Source organism: Acanthaster planci, linkage group LG09 (genome assembly GCF_054643075.1).
Source record: "Acanthaster planci isolate LZ-2023a linkage group LG09, COTS_SCS, whole genome shotgun sequence".
Taxonomy (NCBI): Eukaryota; Metazoa; Echinodermata; class Asteroidea; order Valvatida; family Acanthasteridae; genus Acanthaster; species Acanthaster planci.
In genome coordinates, this window is record NC_141785.1 from 13,173,898 (window position 1) to 13,193,914 (window position 20,017).

Below are 20,017 nucleotides of genomic sequence, written 5' to 3' on the forward strand. Positions count from 1 at the left end.
TTTGGCTCAAACCCAGATTGACAAGAAGCTGGGCAAACCCAAGGTGTGGATCTACAGGAACAAGCAGACCCAACGGCCGACTGGGGAGGCTACGGTGACGTACGATGACCCTCCCTCTGCCAAGGCAGCAATTGATTGGTTCAACGGTAAGTCGCTGAAGAAAATACCCTTTGGCTTGCAGCGTAGTAGGCCGAGTCACCAAAGAGCTGGCAAGCCAACAATTAGCTTAGCTCCCACTCCAGTATTGAAGTTTGAGATAGGTCGAGGGTTTTGCCATGTGCACGTGACAAAATTTTGCAATCCCACCTGCCCCCGTTGTTTTGTCTGCTTTGACCGAAAAATTCTTTTGCGGTCCTCCAGGCAAAGACTTCTACGGTAATACCATCAAGGTCGAGTTTGCCACATCTCGCCCCAGCTTTGGGGGCAACTTCAGAGGCCGAGGCGGCGGAGGATTTGGTAAGAGAGAGGGTTATTCGTTCTTCTTGAAATGCAGTGGCCTTGCCGCCAATCCACTGGATGAAGCCGTCAATTTATGGATACTCTTTGTGCCTCACGGCCAGCAGGATTTTGAATGTTTAAATGGAGATTCCTACAGAACTTGTGTAAGGTTGAGAAGGGAACATTTCACAGCATAGATATGGGTATTTTTTTGAAATCATTCTGTGTCACTGTACATGTATAAGTATTACCAAGAAGGTGAAGGATAAACAGATGCTGGAATTTCAAACTGAAGGGCTAAAGACATGCAACACTTTGCCAGAAGCCCAAAACTAATACCCCCCTTTAGGCTTCAGCGTAGGAAAATTTGGTTCCAATCATTTCCCAAGTTCTCCAAGCAAATTTTCCCCCCTCCCTTCAAAAGGTGGCGGTGGTTTCCGTGGTCGTGGTGGAGGCCGTGATGGTGATGGCGGCGGCTTCCGTGGAGGTCGGGGTGGTGACCGGGGTCCCGGCGGCGGCGGTGGTGGCATGGGCGGTGGAGCCCGTCAGGGAGATTGGATCTGCACTGAGAAGTAAGTCCCCATACATTCCTCTCTCTGCCAGTGCCTGGTATCCTTCAGAAATGGCATTTTATTAACTTGTGGGGATTTCATGATTTTTGACCCCCAAATTCTGGTGGTGATTTTGTTGTGTTTGTGAGTTTGTCTCTGAATTCAGTTGGGGACCCTGAATAATAGAGGACAATAAGGTCCCCGATTGACAGAGGGTCCCCGATTGACAACTGTGTACAAAACATATGGGTGGTCTCGTAAAAAAGTTAAAGTACAAACAAAAGAGGAACAATAGGGGGTCCCCAGTTGCAGGCAAATACACACTTGTGTGTGTGTGTCGAGGTAAAACGAGCCATAATCCTGGACAAATCTCGTGAGGCTTCCACCCCCCCCACCCCCTTTCAGTGTATGGTTTATGCGTGCGGTCTGCGCTCTGGCTGAACATGACTTGAACGTTATTTTCTACTTGTACAGGAAAACGCACAACTTGCCAAGCCATTTGGACAGCAAAGTTAGGCCTAGCTAAAGAGCTCCCAAAAGCCCTGTCAAGTCAATACTTTATTGTCACCCATTGTTACAGGGCCTGTTTCATATTTCCTTTTTACAACCCCCTTCTCTTGTGGATTTCACTGTATCCCCACCTATCTCGCCCCAGAAACCCTGAGAAACGTGGGGATTTGTCGGTTTTCTCCCCTGAATTTTTCAAGCGATAAATGGGGATCAAATTACAACAGGTATACCAATGTAGACAGAGAAAAGATACAAGGTCACCGTGTATTTTAGTACTCAGATTCAGTGCTCGTAATTACTGTTACATTGAGCTGGTGGAAACGACGGATGATGTTTCATTTGCTGTATTCCTTTGTTTTCATTTTCAGTGGTTGCAATAATCATAATTTTGCCCGTCGTGAGAAGTGCAACATGTGTGGAGCTCCCAGACCTGCTGATGGTAAGCTACTTAAACAATGTTGATTTTTTAGACTCTTTGTTGAGTCTATCAACTCTCAAGTCTCCAGATTCTCAATCTACAAAATCAACCACCAAGTAGAATTGTTTCCTGAATGATGTTTTGGTCAGCACTTCCTGGAGCATTCACCTTTCCCTTGTGTATTTCCAAGCAAGAGTTTATGCGGATTGGAAGGTCCCGTATCAGGGGACAAATTTCTCAGGATGTTTCTGTATTCCTGAAGGTTTTATAGTCCTTCGGGTTTTGTTTATACTTTTAGGAATGTATAAAAAATAACTTTCCAAGACTGATAAAATACTAGACTTTTCAGAGAAAACTTGTGCCTAGTATTAGCTAGAAAAAGGGAGGAGAATCTCAGTATTTTATTACGATATGTACAACTCTTTATGTTTAATGTTTTGTAGATTTTCCTTCATCCCTGTATGCTCTTTCCTTTGGCTTCCAGTTGCACATCGATCCTGTCAGTCTCCCAGAAATCTACAGGAAGACCGCATTGTTGACTGGTTTTCTTCCAATTGCTTTCATTCCACAGGTGGCATGCCTGCCCCGAGTGGCGGTCCGGGCTTCGGTGATCGTGGTGGACGTGGTGGCGGCGGTGGTGGTTTCCGTGGGCGTGGTGGGATGGACCGGGGGCGCGGTGGTGGCTCCGGCTTTGGTGACCGCGGCGGTCGGGGAGGTGGCGGCGGTGGTGGCTTTTCGCCCCGTGGGCGAGGTGGGGCAGACAGAGGAGGGCGTGGTGGCTTTGGCCCCCGCGGTAGGGGTGGTCCCCCAGACAGTCGCCGGGGAGGGGAGAGGTTCCGTCCGTACTAAAAGTGACGAGGCAAGAAACTGGTGAAGTTCTCTTTTTTTCTGTGTACGAAGTATCAGTCCAGTTTCTTATGCTGTAGTTAAGTATTTCTAAAAAGATCTGTACATATTAGGTAGGGCGGCAGAGGTTTAAAACTGCACTCCACCAAAATTGGGTCAAGCTTCACAAACGTAATTCTTTATAAAAAAGAAATCGCCGAGTTCATCTGAACAGAACTTAATGGACTTTACTGTATTCAGAATGTCAGTCCCGTTGTTTTGTCTTGCCAAGTTTTGAAAGTGTGCACTGTACTGCGTGTTGGGCAATGTAGGCACAGCAGATAAGACATCGGTTAGTCTGGTTCAAGGACAGGTGTGTCAGACCAGTGATAGTGCCAGCACCAGATGGAGGACTTAAACTTTGTTTTGTTATTTGGATGTAAATTTGGGGATGTCAAGTTGACGTGAATAGGTTTGATGAGGTGGAAGAAACTCTGGAAGCAGCTGGAGTGAGAAAGAGACACGTCATTTTTTACACAAATTTGAAAGAGGCGGACTTTGATGGCTTATTCATGTACATCACAAGTTGGTAATGTAGAAGCGATTTTTTTCATGCTCAGTGAATTAATCTTGCTGTTTGAAAAGACCCTCCACTCGTGACGGAGGTTTTGTAACTTAATGAAAATAACTATTTTTAAGTGACTGACGTTCCTTTTTGGTTTTGTCGTTACTTTTGTCAATTGTAATTTTTAGAGAAATATTCCACTCTGCATCACACCCACTGGCATTTTAATATTAATGTCATTTGTTAAAACAATTAGTACTTGCTATTTAGTTTTCATTAAGACTTGGCAGTAAACTTTAATGACACTGTCATTTCATTGATGTTTATTTCACATAAAAAACTGTTCCATGTAGTGCTACACATCCTAAAATACATTTTAAAAGGCTCTGTAACTACTGAGATTTTTTTGTGAAGTATGGCAGACACAATGATAGGGCGCTATTTGAAGTGGTTAAATTTGGAGTTGAACACAAAGGATTTGACCCAAACCAAATAGCGCCCTCCTATTGTGTCCACCATACCTCATAATAGGCTAATCCGTTTGTTGGCTGCATATGCCTTTTCCATTTCAGTTGAAGACTATGAGGGAAACTGGTTTTTAAAAAACAGGTTTTTTAGATACAAGGTCTCAGTGTTCCTGTGTTAATAAATTGTCTTTTTGTGCTTGTAGAACTCAGGAATGTGTCTTCGGTGATTTTTTTCTTCATAGGGAGTTTTCATGAAAGGTGTGCAAGAATAGACGAAAGTGTCTCAACAGACCTTTTTACTAATAAATTCATAATTATGCGCGCATGTGCACAAATGGTCTTGGTGGTAAGCAGTATGAGCAGGCCATTGAAAATGTACAGGGGTGCGATTGGATCTTTTTCTCTCAGGTTTTCTGTCTTTGCTCAGTTTTTTTCTTCAGAAAAGGTTTTTCTTCAGGATTGCTAAAGAGGTTCAACTGAACTGGCCCAAGGCTTCCTAGTTTGGGCCACCTGTAGCAACTTGCATGCGAGACGGTCTTGGCATCAAATGCACTGAAGTTTTGGTTACTCAATTTTAGTACATGTACAATACATGCATATGTGCTCGACATGCATCAAATCTTGCAATTCGGTGTCGTCGATTTGCCGAGAGCATTTTGCACACGGCTCCATGACCAGATAGGTCGACAAGCTCGCCTGCAGGGATATTTGCAACTCCCAGGAAACTGTGCTTTCAACTGACCTGTTGCAGTAGCATCACGTCAATACACCTTGTGAAATATTGTCCAATTTTTTGCATGCAGGATGTGCAAAATCTGTGACAAAAATCAGTTTAAAATGTTCCAAGGGGTTGTTTGAAGGGCTTGGCTACATGTATTAACTTTACATAGTGACAAGTCCCTGGCTTTCTTTTTTTAATACAGGCATTTGAGAAATCATACCATCAACTTAATAAAAACCTTGCTGGCTAAGCAAGAGAACTGCACTTAAAGCCATCTTAGTCGTGGGTCTGAACGTATGCCTATGCCAGCCAGAGTAGTGATAAGGTGGCCTCACTGTAAGCAGCGTTGGCTACCTGCGCATGATGCGTAGGGATAGGTAAACGTCACACTGGAAGGCACTCATCATGTCCTGCTCAGCCTCCCGCGCTATCTTGCCAATGTTTCTTTTTAAAAGTTTCTGTAAAAAATTAAAATCCATTTCAGTTGACATTGAAAAGATTTTACCAGAAATTGATGCAATGCAAAACTGTATGAAGTAGTGTCTGGAAAACAGGCTGTGTGTGTCCACTAGTTATCGACCATCACCATTGTGCAAACCACTGCAAATGGGTTTGAAAAAAAAACTTGAACAAAACTTGGAATTGGCTAACGTCATGAGACCGTTACAGCTTCCAGACCTATAGAGTCTCTCAATTAGTTGGAATCTTTAGGTCTAGTAACCAGACTGGCCATACTCACCACGTGTGACTTCTTGTGGCAGATTATCATCTGTACAATCCGTAATCTCCCACTCTCCTCTGTGGCCCAAAGCTCATTTTTCTACCATTAAAAAAAAGAAACGAACAGCAGAAAAAATTGAATTTATAAACAATCTAATTGCTATCTTTTCCAAGGCCACTGCTTTGCCTGAGGCTAATTATCTCATATCTGCCAAAATCCCCTTTCGCACAATTTTGAGGGCATTTGTGCAATGGGGCAGAGCCAACAATTTAAAATAAGACACATGATGTCTTCATTTATAAAATTCCTTGTACGCAAAGAATGTGCCACTGGTAGACTGATTCCGTAGAAAATCCTTACCCCTATCCCCTACCTTTCAAAATTTGGAAAATGGGCAACAAATGTTAACTTGATACTTCCATTAAACGCGATGATCACTTACTACCAGGGGAAAGCAACCCAGATTACACATTTCTGGAGTGATGTTGAAAAATTATGATAGCCCATGTCATTACAAAAACTAAAAAGGCAAATTCAGAACCTGCCTAATTTTACAAGGCCTGTGGGGAGTCTCACCTGTGAGATGTTGTACGGCACTTCTTGAGGGAGGTACTCCAAGAGCTTCTCCCGGACAGCTTCCTGGACGATCTCGTCTGGTGACAGGTTGGTGACGACATTCCGATGATACTCCCAGTTGCCGGGTGATGCCTTGCTCAGCAAGTATTCCTATTAGGTCGCAGACAAACACTATGCATCACAATACTGATTATTGAAGCCAAAACCACTTGGGACTCGGTCATTCTGACGAAAGGGGCTCACATACTAGTGCATGTGCAAAAGACTTGAAGGACAAGAACACAGCTGCAGCCAGACTCTACTGCCGTACCCAGGCCAGGCTTCTGTAGTCCAGGGTCCGGCTTCTGTGCTTCTTCAAGCACAGGTGTGGGGGGCTAAGCTACATGAATTTTAAAACATCAAGTTACATGTACGTGATGCATCTGACATTTGGACTAACTGATGTGAAGGAAAGATGCATATTTTGACTGAACAGGTACGTGTAAGCAATACTCTGGGGATAGAGCTTTGACATTGCTTGGCAATTGATGGACATATATATATACACCTCACAGTCACTAGAAGCATTTTCATTCCTACAGAACCAGACACAACCAATCATTCAATGACAGGACTCACCTTCAAATCTCCCAGACCTTCCCCATCCAAGGCCGAAATCATGAACACAGCTCCGAATCCATCCCATCCACTACGCTTGTCTACTTCCTGTAACAATTTCCTGTATTTGGCTCTCTCAGTGTTCTTGGCCTCGTCTGCTTCCACAGTCTCAACTGGCGGGTGAGTCCCTTTATCAAAGTCGTCACTCTTTGATGAGAAGTGCTCCAGGGTCCTGACATATTCTCTCAGTGTTGGAGGGAGTTCTGAATTATTAAATCCAAGATTGACGTGACTTTCCGGGGAAGCCTCTGTACCACTTTCATCACAGTCTCTGTGTTCAGCATCAAATGCTTCAACTTCATGAAGCTCTTCGCAAGACAAATTGTTCCAATCTTGGTGGGTACCTGTGGAAGTTTCATCATCAGATTTCTCGACATGATCCACGGTAACTCTGTCCACTGGCTCTCCTCTCTCTTTTTCTTCCACCAAAACCCCAGTTTCTCCATCTTCCAATGGCCTGGGTTTATACTTGTGGGAAAGCAAGGGGCGAGTGTCCACTTTGCCGAGGTGTTGTGCTGTTTGGTCATCCAGGGCAAATGTCCGCCCCTCGATGATGCCCTCCGTTAACTGGGCGGTCAGCTCAAACAGCTCTTTCTTGGTGTTGATTAGATCCACCTGTGGAGGTTCATGTGCAGAAAATTGCCACAAACAAGTTCTTCACCAGGAGAAACGCAAATCCTTCAAGAGATTACGCCTACTATTCTTTCTCCACTAAGTTTGGGCAAGTCTGTCCCAGATTTAAACGAAGTTGATTTCACCCTTTCAGATCAAACTCTTTACTATAAGAACTGGGTAGAATCGGAATTGCAATTCACTTATTCTTGTTTCAAGACGGTTGATTCTGGGTGTGCCTAATAATTCTGAAGAATGATTAACTCCAACTTGAGTTCAAAGATTTGGCAAGTTCTGAAAAGTCTGGAAGCTTCAACACACAGCAATCTTTTTGTCTTCACTCTAGTTTTAAAACCAAGAAGGGATCACTTTAATGAAAATGGAACTCTCACAATTTCCCTGAGAGCTTCAAGGTTGGTAAATGCCCTTTCTTTCAGGCGCATTTAATCAAAGCGATACTGCAAATTGAATTTTTTGCTGGTATTTTACCAATTTAATATTCCAACTCCACCCCCATTTCCATTCATCTATTTCATGCTAAGGCCTACAGGTTTCGGGCGTGATCAAGCGATTGCACCTTGCTACATAGCAATGATGTTCCTGGCAGCTATTAACACACCATAGGAATTAATTTGTTTGTGCCAATACATCACAATGTAATTAGTAATTTTTATCTACATTTACCAAGCATAAATCCTGCACCAAAGTTTTTCGGGGGGTCAAACTTGTTTTCAGAGAACCAAAACTAAAGACAAGAACATTTTTTCATAACAATAGTCTTTCATGGCCTTTTTTGAGTGGTCAGGCTATATTAAGGGCTTTTTATGGAGGGAAGGAAATGAAATCAACCAAAAATTACCTTTCTCGCATTATTTTAAAAAATGTAGTTCATTTTTGAGAGGAGCATGGCCCTCTTACCCCCCCCCACCCTTGAAAATTACACCAAGTGGAATGGTGCTCAAGTACTGGGTCTGACTTTCTCATTGTCGCATGAAGTGGCTACTTATAAAATACAGTCATGTCTGAACCCATCAAGATTGTGCCAGATTGTTGTCAGTGAAACCTACAGTGCAGAATCACACCTGAAAATATGGCCTCTGTCTGAAGTAGGGCTTATGGTTGGCCTCGGCTAACCCGGCCGAGGCAGACAGCAGCAGTGTGGCTATCACCCCGTGACTGCTGCACCCTAGCGCTCGTCCACAGGAGCTGGAGGTTACCACAGCCCTCCAATAGTTTCAGAGCGTCACTACCATTGAAAGAGAAAGGGGGCTCTTTCCAACTCACAAGCAAACTTTATCAACAAGTGTCATTCTGAGGGGGCGGGGCTTTATTTCAGGATTTGGACAAGATTTTCTACCTTATTCAGCACCAGGATGGATACCGCCTTGGGATGTAGGTGCAGAGACATCAGAATCTCGTTGGATATCTTCTGCCTTGTCCACTTATTGGATGCATCCACTAACACCAATGCTGTGAATTAAAGAGATGAGCTGTTCAGAAAATGGTATATAGTGCTATCATGAGAATTGATATCTTTATTTGCATTTGGGTTGGCTAATGCATAATTACTACCATTTATATCAACCTGTCCTTCGTTATGTGGATATTTAAGAATCAGTTAACCACTTGCGGCTGGGTGTAATTTGAAGTTGCATGACATAAAACCAGGGGATTTTAAAGATTTTTTGCTTTCAAAAATTCTTTAAAAAATCATAGCTTCCTTTACTGGACGTTTACACCCACATGAATGACTGTTTGGTGGCTACTCTAATCTGACAGGCAACATCTATTGACACCCGAATATTTCAGCCAAGCCAGCGGCCTTGTAAAAAGAGCCCAGCCCAAAACAATGACGGATTTCCTCCGCTATTGACAACTGAAAAAATGTTGGCAATTCCCAGCAGCTTGGTCTTTCGCTCCGAGTACGGTCTTTTGTTACAAGGCCCAGCTCTTTTGTCCAATTTTGGGCTCCCCAACTGTGTGTATAAAGAACCCGTACCCGAAACCTGGCTCCCCAGCAGCATATGGTTAAACACAAAAAGTACAAAAAGTTTTAAAAGCAAAGTTGCTTTGAAACAGCAATAACAAATAATCGCTTTTAATTTTTTTTTTTATTGGGGAGAGGTGTTCCTGATAAAATTATTTTTAAAAAAAGAGAGCATATGTATGAAGGATTTCCTCATGAAAAATGTACAAACACCCAAGCACTGGCACAAAGGTAGAGTGTACTATTTCGTCGACTTGTTTGTATTTCCCCTCAGATCTTGATGGATGGGCACTGCCGGACTGCAAGAACACCACGGGCGTTTTAAACACTCAATCCATCTCTGCAGCCATTTGATTGATAAGCAGTTACATCTGTACATGGTTTGATATGTATTACCAATCAGGTTAACAAATGCAATTTGTCAGTCGGACAACATTTTTGTCACTAATTAAAGGAGTCTGTTACCTTAATGTAGGACTTGTGACCCACCCCACACCCCCCAATATAAAGGAGTCTATCTAATTAAAGGAGTCTGTTACCTTAATGTAGGACTTGTGACCCACCCCCATCCCCACCCCCATATAAAGGAGTCCGTCTAATTAAAGGAGTCTGTTACCTTAATGTAGGACTTGTGACCCACCCCCATCCCCACCCCCATATAAAGGAGTCCGTCTAATTAAAGGAGTCTGTTACCTTAATGTAGGACTTGTGACCCACCCCCATCCCCACCCCCATATAAAGGAGTCCGTCTAATTAAAGGAGTCTGTTACCTTAATGTAGGACTTGTGACCCGCCCCACACCCCCCAATATAAAGGAGTCCGTCTAATTAAAGGAGTCTGTTACCTTAATGTAGGACTTGTGACCCCCTCCCCACCCCACACCCCAATATAAAGGAGTCTATCTAATTAAAGGAGTCTGTTACCTTAATGTAGGACTTGTGACCCACCCCACACCCCCCAATATAAAGGAGTCTATCTAATTAAAGGAGTCTGTTACCTTAATGTAGGACTTGTGACCCACCCCACACCCCCAATATAAAGGAGTCTATCTAATTAAAGGAGTCTGTTACCTTAATGTAGGACTTGTGACCCACCCCACACCCCCAATATAAAGGAGTCTGTCTAATTAAAAGAGTCTGTTACCTTTATGTAGGGCTTGTGACCCCCTCCCCCCAAAATAAAGAGAAAGAGACAAGACAAATTGGAGAGTCAGAACTGAATATGAATTGGCATATCGCATGGACTCCCTCAAATAATCCAATAGTGGAAAATGTGAGTTTCATTGGATTCACTGAGCTCAGCAGTGAGAGTGAGAAATATTCTTTCTCGGCAGTTTACATTTTGAAGAGTCAGCAGATCGTCTAGTGAGATCTTTATTGGCCCTCAACGATGGGAAGGGGCAAGTCACTTTTGAAATACAGGCATGTAGGTGAATGAGGTACTATTTCTGTTCTGCAATGCCTCTGTGTACAGAAGTCTCCCTAATTATGGAGGTATGTAAGAGCTTGCACGTTCCGTTTCCATTTTTTCTTCTTTTCTTACTTCTGGCAAAATCACAGTGTACCAGCTTTATTACACAAGTATAAAGACTGTCATTATTCTGAACAGCAGCTTGCGCGACAATTCAGCCATAACCGGGGGCTGCCTGAGCAGACAGTGAATTTTGTGCTGATAACGACCTATAAATATGACTCCATCTTACCAAGATCTGCCTCGTGTAGACTGTTCTTGGGATCAACCAACAAGGAGCGGGCCAAGTGATGCCTACAAAGGTGAAAAGGAAAGTCCCACATAAATATCGTCGAGAAAAAAGATAATCTATTGCTTATAAACTTAGTTGTATTAATATTGATGTGCATTTTGACCTAATTCAATCCATTTTTTTTTCTCCCATCAAGAAAGCTACAAACCCCAAAATTTAGTACAATGCCACAGAGATGGTGGCGTATCCAGTGAGGGCAGGCGGGGTGGGGTGGTGGGGGGTCTGAAGAGATGTTACCCACTTTATTCTTTTGCTAATTGAAATCACCAACACTCTAGAAAATAAAACTTTCATCTTTCTTGGGAAGGGGTGAGGATTCTTTGATGGATGAAAAAGAAATATTGGGCCGTCATGTAAAACAAAAATCCTGGAATATGGAAAAGGGAGAGTCTGGTGCAAGATTTCTGTCACACTGCTGGCTTTGACAGACCAAGTCTCGAGGTGACTCAAGCAGTAATACTGCAAAGCAAAACTTTTTAGCTATTTCACTTGGGGCCCACCCGATGACTAGAAATTACTGTCCCTTTTTCCAAGCAAGAGAAAAATTCATGCTCACTTTCTGCCATGTTTGTAGTTGACCATGCCCGGTGTGTCCAGCAAGACCTGATGACCACACAAAAAAAGCAAAATATCAAAACCTAGGAAGTAAAAATTCATTCAAGAAATATGGAATTAACCTATTCCATCCAATGGAGTAGAACCCGGAACAGTCTTTCCCATTAGAGTGTTTGCGATTAGAACCGCACCAGGACACTATGTACAAGAGTATGGGGAGAAAATATCCCATACAGGCTTACACCATAACACACTCTAAGCAGATTTTTACCAACCCCTCTCCCCAGTATTTCAAAGAATTCCCGAGATTCTGAAACACTGTGGACACCACTGAGAGATAAAGGGAGTGGATCCTTCAGCCGTATCTTGCACCAAATGGTGACACGCACACTGTGAGAAGATAGCAACCCTGAGATTGCTCCAAATGTGTTAAATGCCAAACACGTGCAGGTGTAAATGTCAGGTTTTAAGTGCTATTTTAAATAAAGATAGGGCCTGCAGATATTTCTATCTAAGTTCAAAAGGGCATGAATCTCAGTTGGTAGAGGACTGACAAAGTATTCCTTGGCTTTCCAGGCTCAATACTCCATTCAAATTTCTTTGTCCATCTTTAACATCTTCTCCACAACCCTCCAGATGTGGTTTACATCACATTAGAATAAATAGGCTTGGTTTATAGCAAGCATCTAGTCAGTCTCCCTGCATGGTGTATTGGATGAGTTGACGGTAGTCACAGGTGAACTTGAGGGGCATATGGAATCCCATTAATTAATGGAGTGGAGCGACTGCATCAGGTGCAAGTGATGAAATTGCCCACACACCAGTAAACGACACTTTTAGGCTGAGTGTCCTAAGTCCTTGGCACCTCTTGCAGGAATGAAAAGAGGCCTTTCAAAATTCAGAATAACGATGAGGATCTGCTTGTCATTAGATTCGCTGTGTATCAATTGCCATATGTGGCAAGAGACTATTTGCTTAATGCCTATGTGAGTTTGGGAATGTGGATTTGGCTTTCAGACATCTATCCATTTAATGCCCGTCCCATTCTGAATAGACCAAAAACTAATGAGGAATTTTATGGTTCCATGTTTATTGGTAAGAGCAGCAGGGAGTCGATAATGTTGAGAGTTTTTCACTCACGATCTGTGTACTGTCCATGGTGAGAACAGCAAGGGCATTCGACTGCGTGGTGTGGACTTTGCTGGAGACAGAACAGACCTGGCAAGCAGAAAAAAATACAAATGAAGTGAAGGAAAACGTGATGACACAATAACGTCACAATCAGGTATAAACCGCAAACTATCCACAAAGTTAACAAAGTTCTGTGGCTGGGTGACTAAACTATTAAAAATGACCAACTGACGCTCAGGATCAATTTTCAAGGCTTGAGTTTGTCTATGGTGACAAAAAAAATAAAACTCAAGATAAGAAAACACAGCTTTGTATACCTATAAGAAGTTTTAATTTAATAATCAAACTTTATTCAAGCATTCTGTCAATTGATTTCTGCTTCTTTCACAATATCTTACTCCTGCATGTCCTTGCAAACTTCAATCCTCCAATTATAGCCAACACTGGGCTTAAAGTGACACGTAAGACCACTTTAAGTTTTGTCACGTTTTGCAAAAGTGTTGAGGTCATGTTTATCTTTGGACAAAGCTTACACGACAATTGCAAGGCTACCCCTGATTAACTGATAATTATTTACAGCAGAAAGGTTGTAAAGTAAAAGATTAGGGTGGAGACTTCTCACTTAACCCATGAGGAGGAGTTACATTAGCAAAGATTTACAAGTTCTCACAAACATGCATCAGGTGCCAAATATTTTTATGGAAACTCCACTCTGTTCCTTACCCTTTGACCCATGAGTCTATTGATGAGCGTGGATTTGCCCGCATTGGGGGAGCCTATGATGGCTACCTTCAGGATGCGAGCGTCCGGCGGCTGATCAGGCTGCTGGAGTAACAGCATAGCTTGCTGAGCTGTCAAAAGCAATTTTAACAGAAAAGGTTTGGAGGTCACTGGAAAGGTTCCTTAGACGGTTAATGCCTGTTGCTATGCTCCCGAGTAACACCCAGATGGCCCAAATCAGTCCCCCCCAAAAAAGAAATGCAGTAGAATATAGGGTTGAGTCTGTCGAGGGGTGGAGGTGGTGCTGATGTGACATCTTTTTGTGCAATACTGTCTTCTCCATAAATATACACATATTTTTCTGATCTGTGTAGTTTTACATAGACAGAGTAGCTCCCAAAAATCCAGGCCAAGAGTAAAAGGGCATGAGATCAATCACAATACACTCACTGGAATCATTGGCATTGTGATGCAAGGGCGGATGGGGTTGCCTGATGGAAATGGGGGAAATTAGGGGAAAGTGGGGAGGGGATGAAAACTGAGTGAAACTAGCCCCCCCCACACACTATTTATGGTCTACCAGTCTGCTACCGTTGAAAGCACCCCCCACACTATTTATGGTCTGCCAGTCTGCTACCGTTGAAAGCACCCCCCCCCCCACTATTTATGGTCTACCAGTCTGCTACCGTTGAAAGCACCCCCCCCCACTATTTATGGTCTACCAGTCTGCTACCGTTGAAAGCACCCCCCCCACTATTTATGGTCTACCAGTCTGCTACCGTTGAAAGCACCCCCCCCACTATTTATGGTCTACCAGTCTGCTACCGTTGAAAGCACCCCCACCACTATTTATGGTCTGCCAGTCTGCTACCGTTGAAAGCACCCCCCCCCCACTATTTATGGTCTACCAGTCTGCTACCGTTGAAAGCACCCCCCCCCACTATTTATGGTCTACCAGTCTGCTACCGTTGAAAGCACCCCCCCCACTATTTATGGTCTACCAGTCTGCTACCGTTGAAAGCACCCCCCCCACTATTTATGGTCTACCAGTCTGCTACCGTTGAAAGCACCCCCCCCACTATTTATGGTCTACCAGTCTGCTACCGTTGAAAGCACCCCCCACACTATTTATGGTCTGCCAGTCTGCTACCGTTGAAAGCACCCCCCCCCCCCACTATTTATGGTCTACCAGTCTGCTACCGTTGAAAGCACCCCCCCCCACTATTTATGGTCTACCAGTCTGCTACCGTTGAAAGCACCCCCCCCCCAAAAAAAAAATAGGAGGAAGAGCTATACTCAATTCCTGGCGGCACCCATGATATGCACACCTGTCAAGGCAGTAGCACTGTACATGTACCAGCTATTCCACAAACTGCCCAATGACAGTTATCCAGAATAACAGCCGACACCAATCCTTCCATCCATGGATGGATATCTCTCCCTCGACCATACAGTCGTGCCATTTCAGACAAGCCTATACATGTCATGATAGCATACCTCCGTGGAAGATTTCAAAATATTTCCATGGAGGGTGGTATGTCCCTGGTTAGCATAAAGATGACCAACAAACGTTATGTCACTTCAGTCCGTGGGGAAATCAAAATCAATTCAAAGTATGAAAGAGGTCTTTTACTCTTCTGATCAATGGGGGAGGCTTGCCTCCTCTCTTTCTGATTGAATGTGATTTGTCAAAAACTATCAGGGTATCAAAACAATCACAGACAGAAATGTCTCCCAAAGAGAGCACGGTTAAGTCTACCACACTGATTCTTGATACAATCTTGCAAAACACGAGCCTATTTCAAGGATGGATTTGCGCCGGGGAGATGTAAATTAATTTTAGATTTTTGCCCTGCCCGACGTATATTTTAACACTGTATACTCAGTGTATGCCCCGAGCGCTCGTGAAAAAATGTTAAACCATACGTCGGGCGGGGCAAAAGTCCAAAATAAATTTAAAATAAAAACACGAGCCTGCCCAGCAAGGAGGGGCCAGAACTCAATATGGGGCTAACCATCACAGGAGGGAGTACATGTTCTTGCTCCCAAGACAGCTGAATTTGTCAGGTTATGGGAGCAAGTAGCTTCCATACGCCATGTGTGTTTCAGAAAATTAAACAACTTAAGGCCAAAGAAAATAATAGTTGTTTCCTATTACCATGATTACATTGAAAAAAATAGAATGGGGTAGGTGAGTGGTACCGTTTTTTTCTTCTTCTGGAGTTTCTGGGTAAACAAATTAAGGGTGGGGAATTGTTTTTTCACTAAAAAGTGATTTTGATGGTCGACAGTGTATTTGATGCATTCTTTTTCCATGGATTCATAACTTGAGTATCGATTTTGTCAAAGATTGTATCCAGGCCAGAGTTGGTCTTGTGTGAGCCTGCCGTGCTGGCGCTCGGTGACATCATAAAAATTGTACTTACGTTGTGATTCCACAACAGGGGTGACCTGAAGTAAAAAAGTTCAGGTATTTTTCATGGCAAGAAAAGAAACCAGCGGGCATTAGTATTTGCACCTGTCTTTATAATTTAGGGGTGCATTTATGAGACAAGTGGGTGTTTTGTAGCTACCTGCGCCCACAAATTTAGAGCCCTGGGGACTGACCTCTCTCGTGGCAAATTGGCATGCCCCTGGCTGCTTGCTGTAATTCGGAGTTCTCTGCAGTTCTCGCTGTCCCTGTCATCGCTTGATTGTCTTCTTCTTCAGCCGTTGCTTCTTCTCCTATTGACTTATTCTGCTTATCAGCGATGCCATCTAAAGGAGCACTCACTGAAGACTGAGGCGTGACCCCTGAGGATATCAGCCTGATCGGTGATTTATGCTCTGTCAAATGAAGTGAAAGAATTTTAAACATGCCAACTTTTCTTTTTACATTTTTGGGGGCCGCTTAATTATCTGCTCATCGAACTTTATAAAGAACATTAATTAAACAATAGTGAACTTGGGATCGAGTGGGAAATTATTGCCACACAGCGAAATGCACGTCAATACAAACACGATAAATACACATTGGCCATGACAGCTGATTGATTTGAAGTAAATACATACAATCCCCACGTATATCTGCAGAGAATACCATGGTTTCATCACACATGTCCAGTTGCTTGAAACAAACATGACAAAGTCTAGATTGAGATCTACGAGTTTATTGCTGTCTGATTTCCCAGACTAAACAGATCCCAATTGCATTTACAATGTATAAGGTCAGGCACCAACACGATCAAGGCTTGATCTAGCAACACTTTGCCATCGCTTGATGGAGCAAATGAGATTTCAAAATTCTAAAAGGTCTGAATTCCGCCAAAAATACTTCGCAGATGGTCCAAGAAACCATCGTGACTACGTAGTAATGTGGTATTATTTAGTGTGGATAGCTTTTGGGGATAAGATTTGATTGAAAAAGCGCAGGTTTTTAGACAGAGTAACTGTAAGTCCTGAGCAGTAAGGCAGTACTCCGTAGGCCGTACTGATTCCTGATGTTTGAGGGTTCTGTACACAATGGAATTTGAAAAGTGCTCTGAAGTCGTATCAGAGAAAACCTCCGTTGGGGCTTTCTTGATCAAATCTTCCCCTAAAAAGTCCATAATAATATTGTACACGACAGGTACTGTAACTTACATGAAACTACTGGGCACGTGTGTATTTTGCAGAGTGTAACCTACACTATTGGCAAAAAATGAGGTTTTTCCTACCATTTGCCTGACCTATAAATCACGCAACGTCAGTAAGATAGGAGGCTCATTAATTTTCAGCTATTTTTTCTATTTTCTTTTTTGACTTGATCCTGGAGAGGATGTCATAAGAAACATTTTGATATAAGTCTGGATTCAAAGCAAAGAAATACTGATTTAAAGAAGGGGTATTTTGAGATTTTGAGGGACATTTTGTGTAATTCAGTGCAAACTGATTTTAATGTACATGAAAATGAATGTTGATTTTGACTGAAAAGCTTAAAATCCATATTTTCATCAAATCTTTGTTCTCATTCGTGCCTTATTTCAATGAACAAAATATTGGCTTCACTTGAAATTTCAAAAAATTGAAATTGCACACGAAGAAGAGGAGCAAGAACGTGCGGAAAAAGACAAATTTCAATCACAGTTTCCTATTTCAGAAAATGAGTTCCCAAATGAACAGCGCCCTCATTCATTTATGCATGTCCCAAAGTAAGGCTTGCGGAGTAGTGCCATTCTGTTCAGGAAGTTGAGTAAACGGGTGCATTCAGAATCCCATAGCGTTAGCCTACACTGCAATGAAAAGTTGCAACTACACTGTACTAGTACTGTACTTCTATTATTATTATTAATGGTTTATTAATATCGCTTCATCGCTGCTCGAGGCAGAATTGTGAATTCGATTTACATGAAATAAAAAATTACATAAGTTACAAATCGTGTTTAAAAATGTCAAATAATATACGTATCAAAATAACATCATTCTACACACATCAAAAAGTTAAGAAGCGCAGAAAAAAAATTAAATAGAAACCTGTACTCAGTGCACATACAAAACCAAACATGAATTTGACACAATGAAAAACCAAGCACCCCAGCCATCTATCAACCAGCCAACCGACAAACCAACCAACCAAATAACCAAACAACCAACAGACCGACAGACCAACTGACCGACCTACCAACAATCAACCAACCACCAAACCAACCAACCGACCAACACATCAGAACAACCTGATGCCCCACCCGCCAAAAAAAGAAGAATGTTGTCACTGTGGTAGATAAACTAATATGAACAAAAACTATTTCTTATTCAGAATCAAAGTTAAAAAAGGATTGAACTACACTTGTTACGGTTGGTCCTGCAACTACGTACACGGTTATGGAGTGCCTTACAATCAAAATTCTGGGAGTGGAAGTAGGCCTAGGGCCTACATGTATACTGGGCTAGGTCATGTGACATGAGTCACAAGAACTCTACCAAAAAATAAACTTACCTGCACAATCACTCAGTCCGCGAGACTTCACCTGTATATTAGATATGTGTTGAAATGGAACAGCCGTCTGCTGCCAGGGTCAAGTGACGTATAAAGTTCTACAGACTCATTTTATTTTAATGATGGCGTGAGAGAGTGAGACTGTGAGATTGAATGGGTAAAGGCAAAAAGACTGGACAATACTAGCCCCACTAGTGTGGCATGGACTCTCACTCCCGATCCATCCTTAGCCACACATCCGTCTGCACAATTTTGTGTCGGCGTACTGAACATTTTTGGCACACCCACTTATCATCGTGGGCACAATTTCTTTTGCACACGAACATGATTCATGACCTTTCCGCTTTCTAAAAATTATTTAGTGAATGATTTCACTCACATTATTGAGGTATTTTCCAGTCTTTTTGCCTTTATCCATTCAATCTAACAGGCTCACTCTCAGAGTCGCCATCTTTAAAATAAGGTCGTTGAGCATTACGTCACTTGACCCCTCATCGTCTCAACGGCTGTTCCATGTCAAGACATCTAAACTGCTGCCAAAGTTTTGGAAGAGCCAATTGGTACATGTAGTATCTTATCACTCACTCCATTTATTACATATGTCTTGACATGGAACAGCCGTCGAGACCATAAGGGGTCAAGTGATGTATTGTTCAACGATCTTATTTTAAAGATGGTGACTGAGAGAGCGAGTCCATTAGATTGAATGGATGAAGGCAAAAAGACTGGAAAATACCTCAATAACGTGAGTGAAATCATTCAATAAATGGTTTTTAGAAAGCGGAAAGGTCAAGAATCATGTTAGTGTGCAAAAGAAATTGCGCCCACGATGATAAGTGGGTGCGCCAAAATGTTCAATACGCCAACACGAAATTGCATATACGGATGTGTGGCTAAGGATGGATCGGGAGTGAGAGTCCGTGCCACACTGGTGGGGCTAGGACAATACCAGACATGCCAGAATAGCGTGAGTGAAATCATTCAATAAATGGTCATTAGAACCTGTAGAAGGCGGAGAGACTTAGGATCATTTGTGTGAGCAAAAAAAATTTGCACCTACAATTATAAGACGGTGCGCCGAAGATTTCACCACGCTGACACGAAATTGCGTATTCATACGGATGTGTGGGTAAGGTAAGGACGGAGCGGTATACGGTAGCGAGGGTCCGTGCATGCCGCCAGTGGCATGGGGCTAACATTAACAGTAACAATGAGTGTGAAGCCTAGCCTACATAATGTTGCAGAAATTTCACCTTATTATTTAAACAGCTTAAGGCATATCTTACCATTTGACAGCTTAAAACGTGAAGTAAATGATCTACGACAGGGAGCCGTACAAAGCTGTGAAAATTGTCTTAGCATGCAGAGCTTTTTAACAGCCATGGGGGCCGCCATATTGTTCGATGACGTATGTGTAGAGTTGTTCAAGTCTTTCACGAGGTTTGGCACAAATCAGTTCCATGACATAGAGGGCGCTATTTACGTAAGACAGGAACCCCCATGCTTCCGTAACTGCGAGAAAATGGTTCGTCTTCAAATAGGCCTACATTTTTTTGTAAGGTCACTTTCCCTGACAAAAATTCTAGCATTCGATTAAATGAACACGACTTATTTCCAGTGCTGTAGCCTGTAAAGTTTCTATAGGGTGGCGGCTGCATCCAGTTTGTTAAATAAGAGGAACGATCGAGATGTATCAACGAATATAGCAAAGTGTGCCGGAAGCTGTTGCTCTAGAGTATTATGTAGGGAGAGTAGCGCCAACTTCACGCTTTCGAGCCGAAATGGCTGTTTATTACGTGATCATTACACGGACGTATATAAAAAAAACCTGGACTTGCAACGCCTTT

General features: G+C 42.7%; 2 protein-coding genes across 4 annotated transcripts in view; one reads left to right on the forward strand and one right to left on the reverse strand.

Annotated features, from left to right (window-relative positions):
- The window catches only part of LOC110982217 (uncharacterized), a 21,564-nt gene extending 17,581 nt beyond the window's left edge, over positions 1 to 3,983 (forward strand). For all 3 annotated transcript variants that reach the window (XM_022240486.2, XM_022240487.2, XM_022240488.2), the window contains exons 11-15: positions 17 to 146; positions 361 to 456; positions 863 to 1,010; positions 1,868 to 1,938; positions 2,489 to 3,983. In XM_022240486.2, the coding sequence (XP_022096178.1) occupies positions 17 to 146; positions 361 to 456; positions 863 to 1,010; positions 1,868 to 1,938; positions 2,489 to 2,766 (723 nt within the window). In that variant the 3' untranslated portion in view covers positions 2,767 to 3,983. The remainder of the gene's footprint in view (positions 1 to 16; positions 147 to 360; positions 457 to 862; positions 1,011 to 1,867; positions 1,939 to 2,488) is intronic.
- Positions 3,866 to 19,601, reverse strand: LOC110982218 (GTPase Era, mitochondrial-like). The gene is made up of 11 exons (XM_022240490.2): positions 19,457 to 19,601; positions 15,824 to 16,042; positions 13,220 to 13,347; positions 12,506 to 12,583; positions 11,367 to 11,413; positions 10,751 to 10,812; positions 8,419 to 8,531; positions 6,411 to 7,064; positions 5,793 to 5,942; positions 5,235 to 5,315; positions 3,866 to 4,953 (listed from the first exon to the last, which is right to left on the reverse strand). The coding sequence occupies exons 1-11, from the start codon at positions 19,563 to 19,565 to the stop codon at positions 4,846 to 4,848; spliced, it is 1,749 nt and encodes a 582-aa protein (XP_022096182.2). The 5' UTR covers positions 19,566 to 19,601; the 3' UTR covers positions 3,866 to 4,845.
- Between the last annotated feature and the right edge of the window lie 416 nt (positions 19,602 to 20,017).

What these genes read in the sequence shown, in the direction of transcription:
- LOC110982218 (XM_022240490.2), bottom strand. Translation starts at nt 19,565, where the DNA reads ATGGCGGCCCCCATGGCTGTTAAAAAGCTCTGCATGCTAAGACAATTT. An exon ending in CCATCCTGGTGCTGAATAAG is followed by an intron (nt 7,065 to 8,418) that starts GTAGAAAATCTT and finishes GAACCTCCACAG; the next exon opens with GTGGATCTAATCAACACCAA. An exon ending in TGCCGTACAACATCTCACAG is followed by an intron (nt 5,316 to 5,792) that starts GTGAGACTCCCC and finishes TTTTAATGGTAG; the next exon opens with AAAAATGAGCTTTGGGCCAC.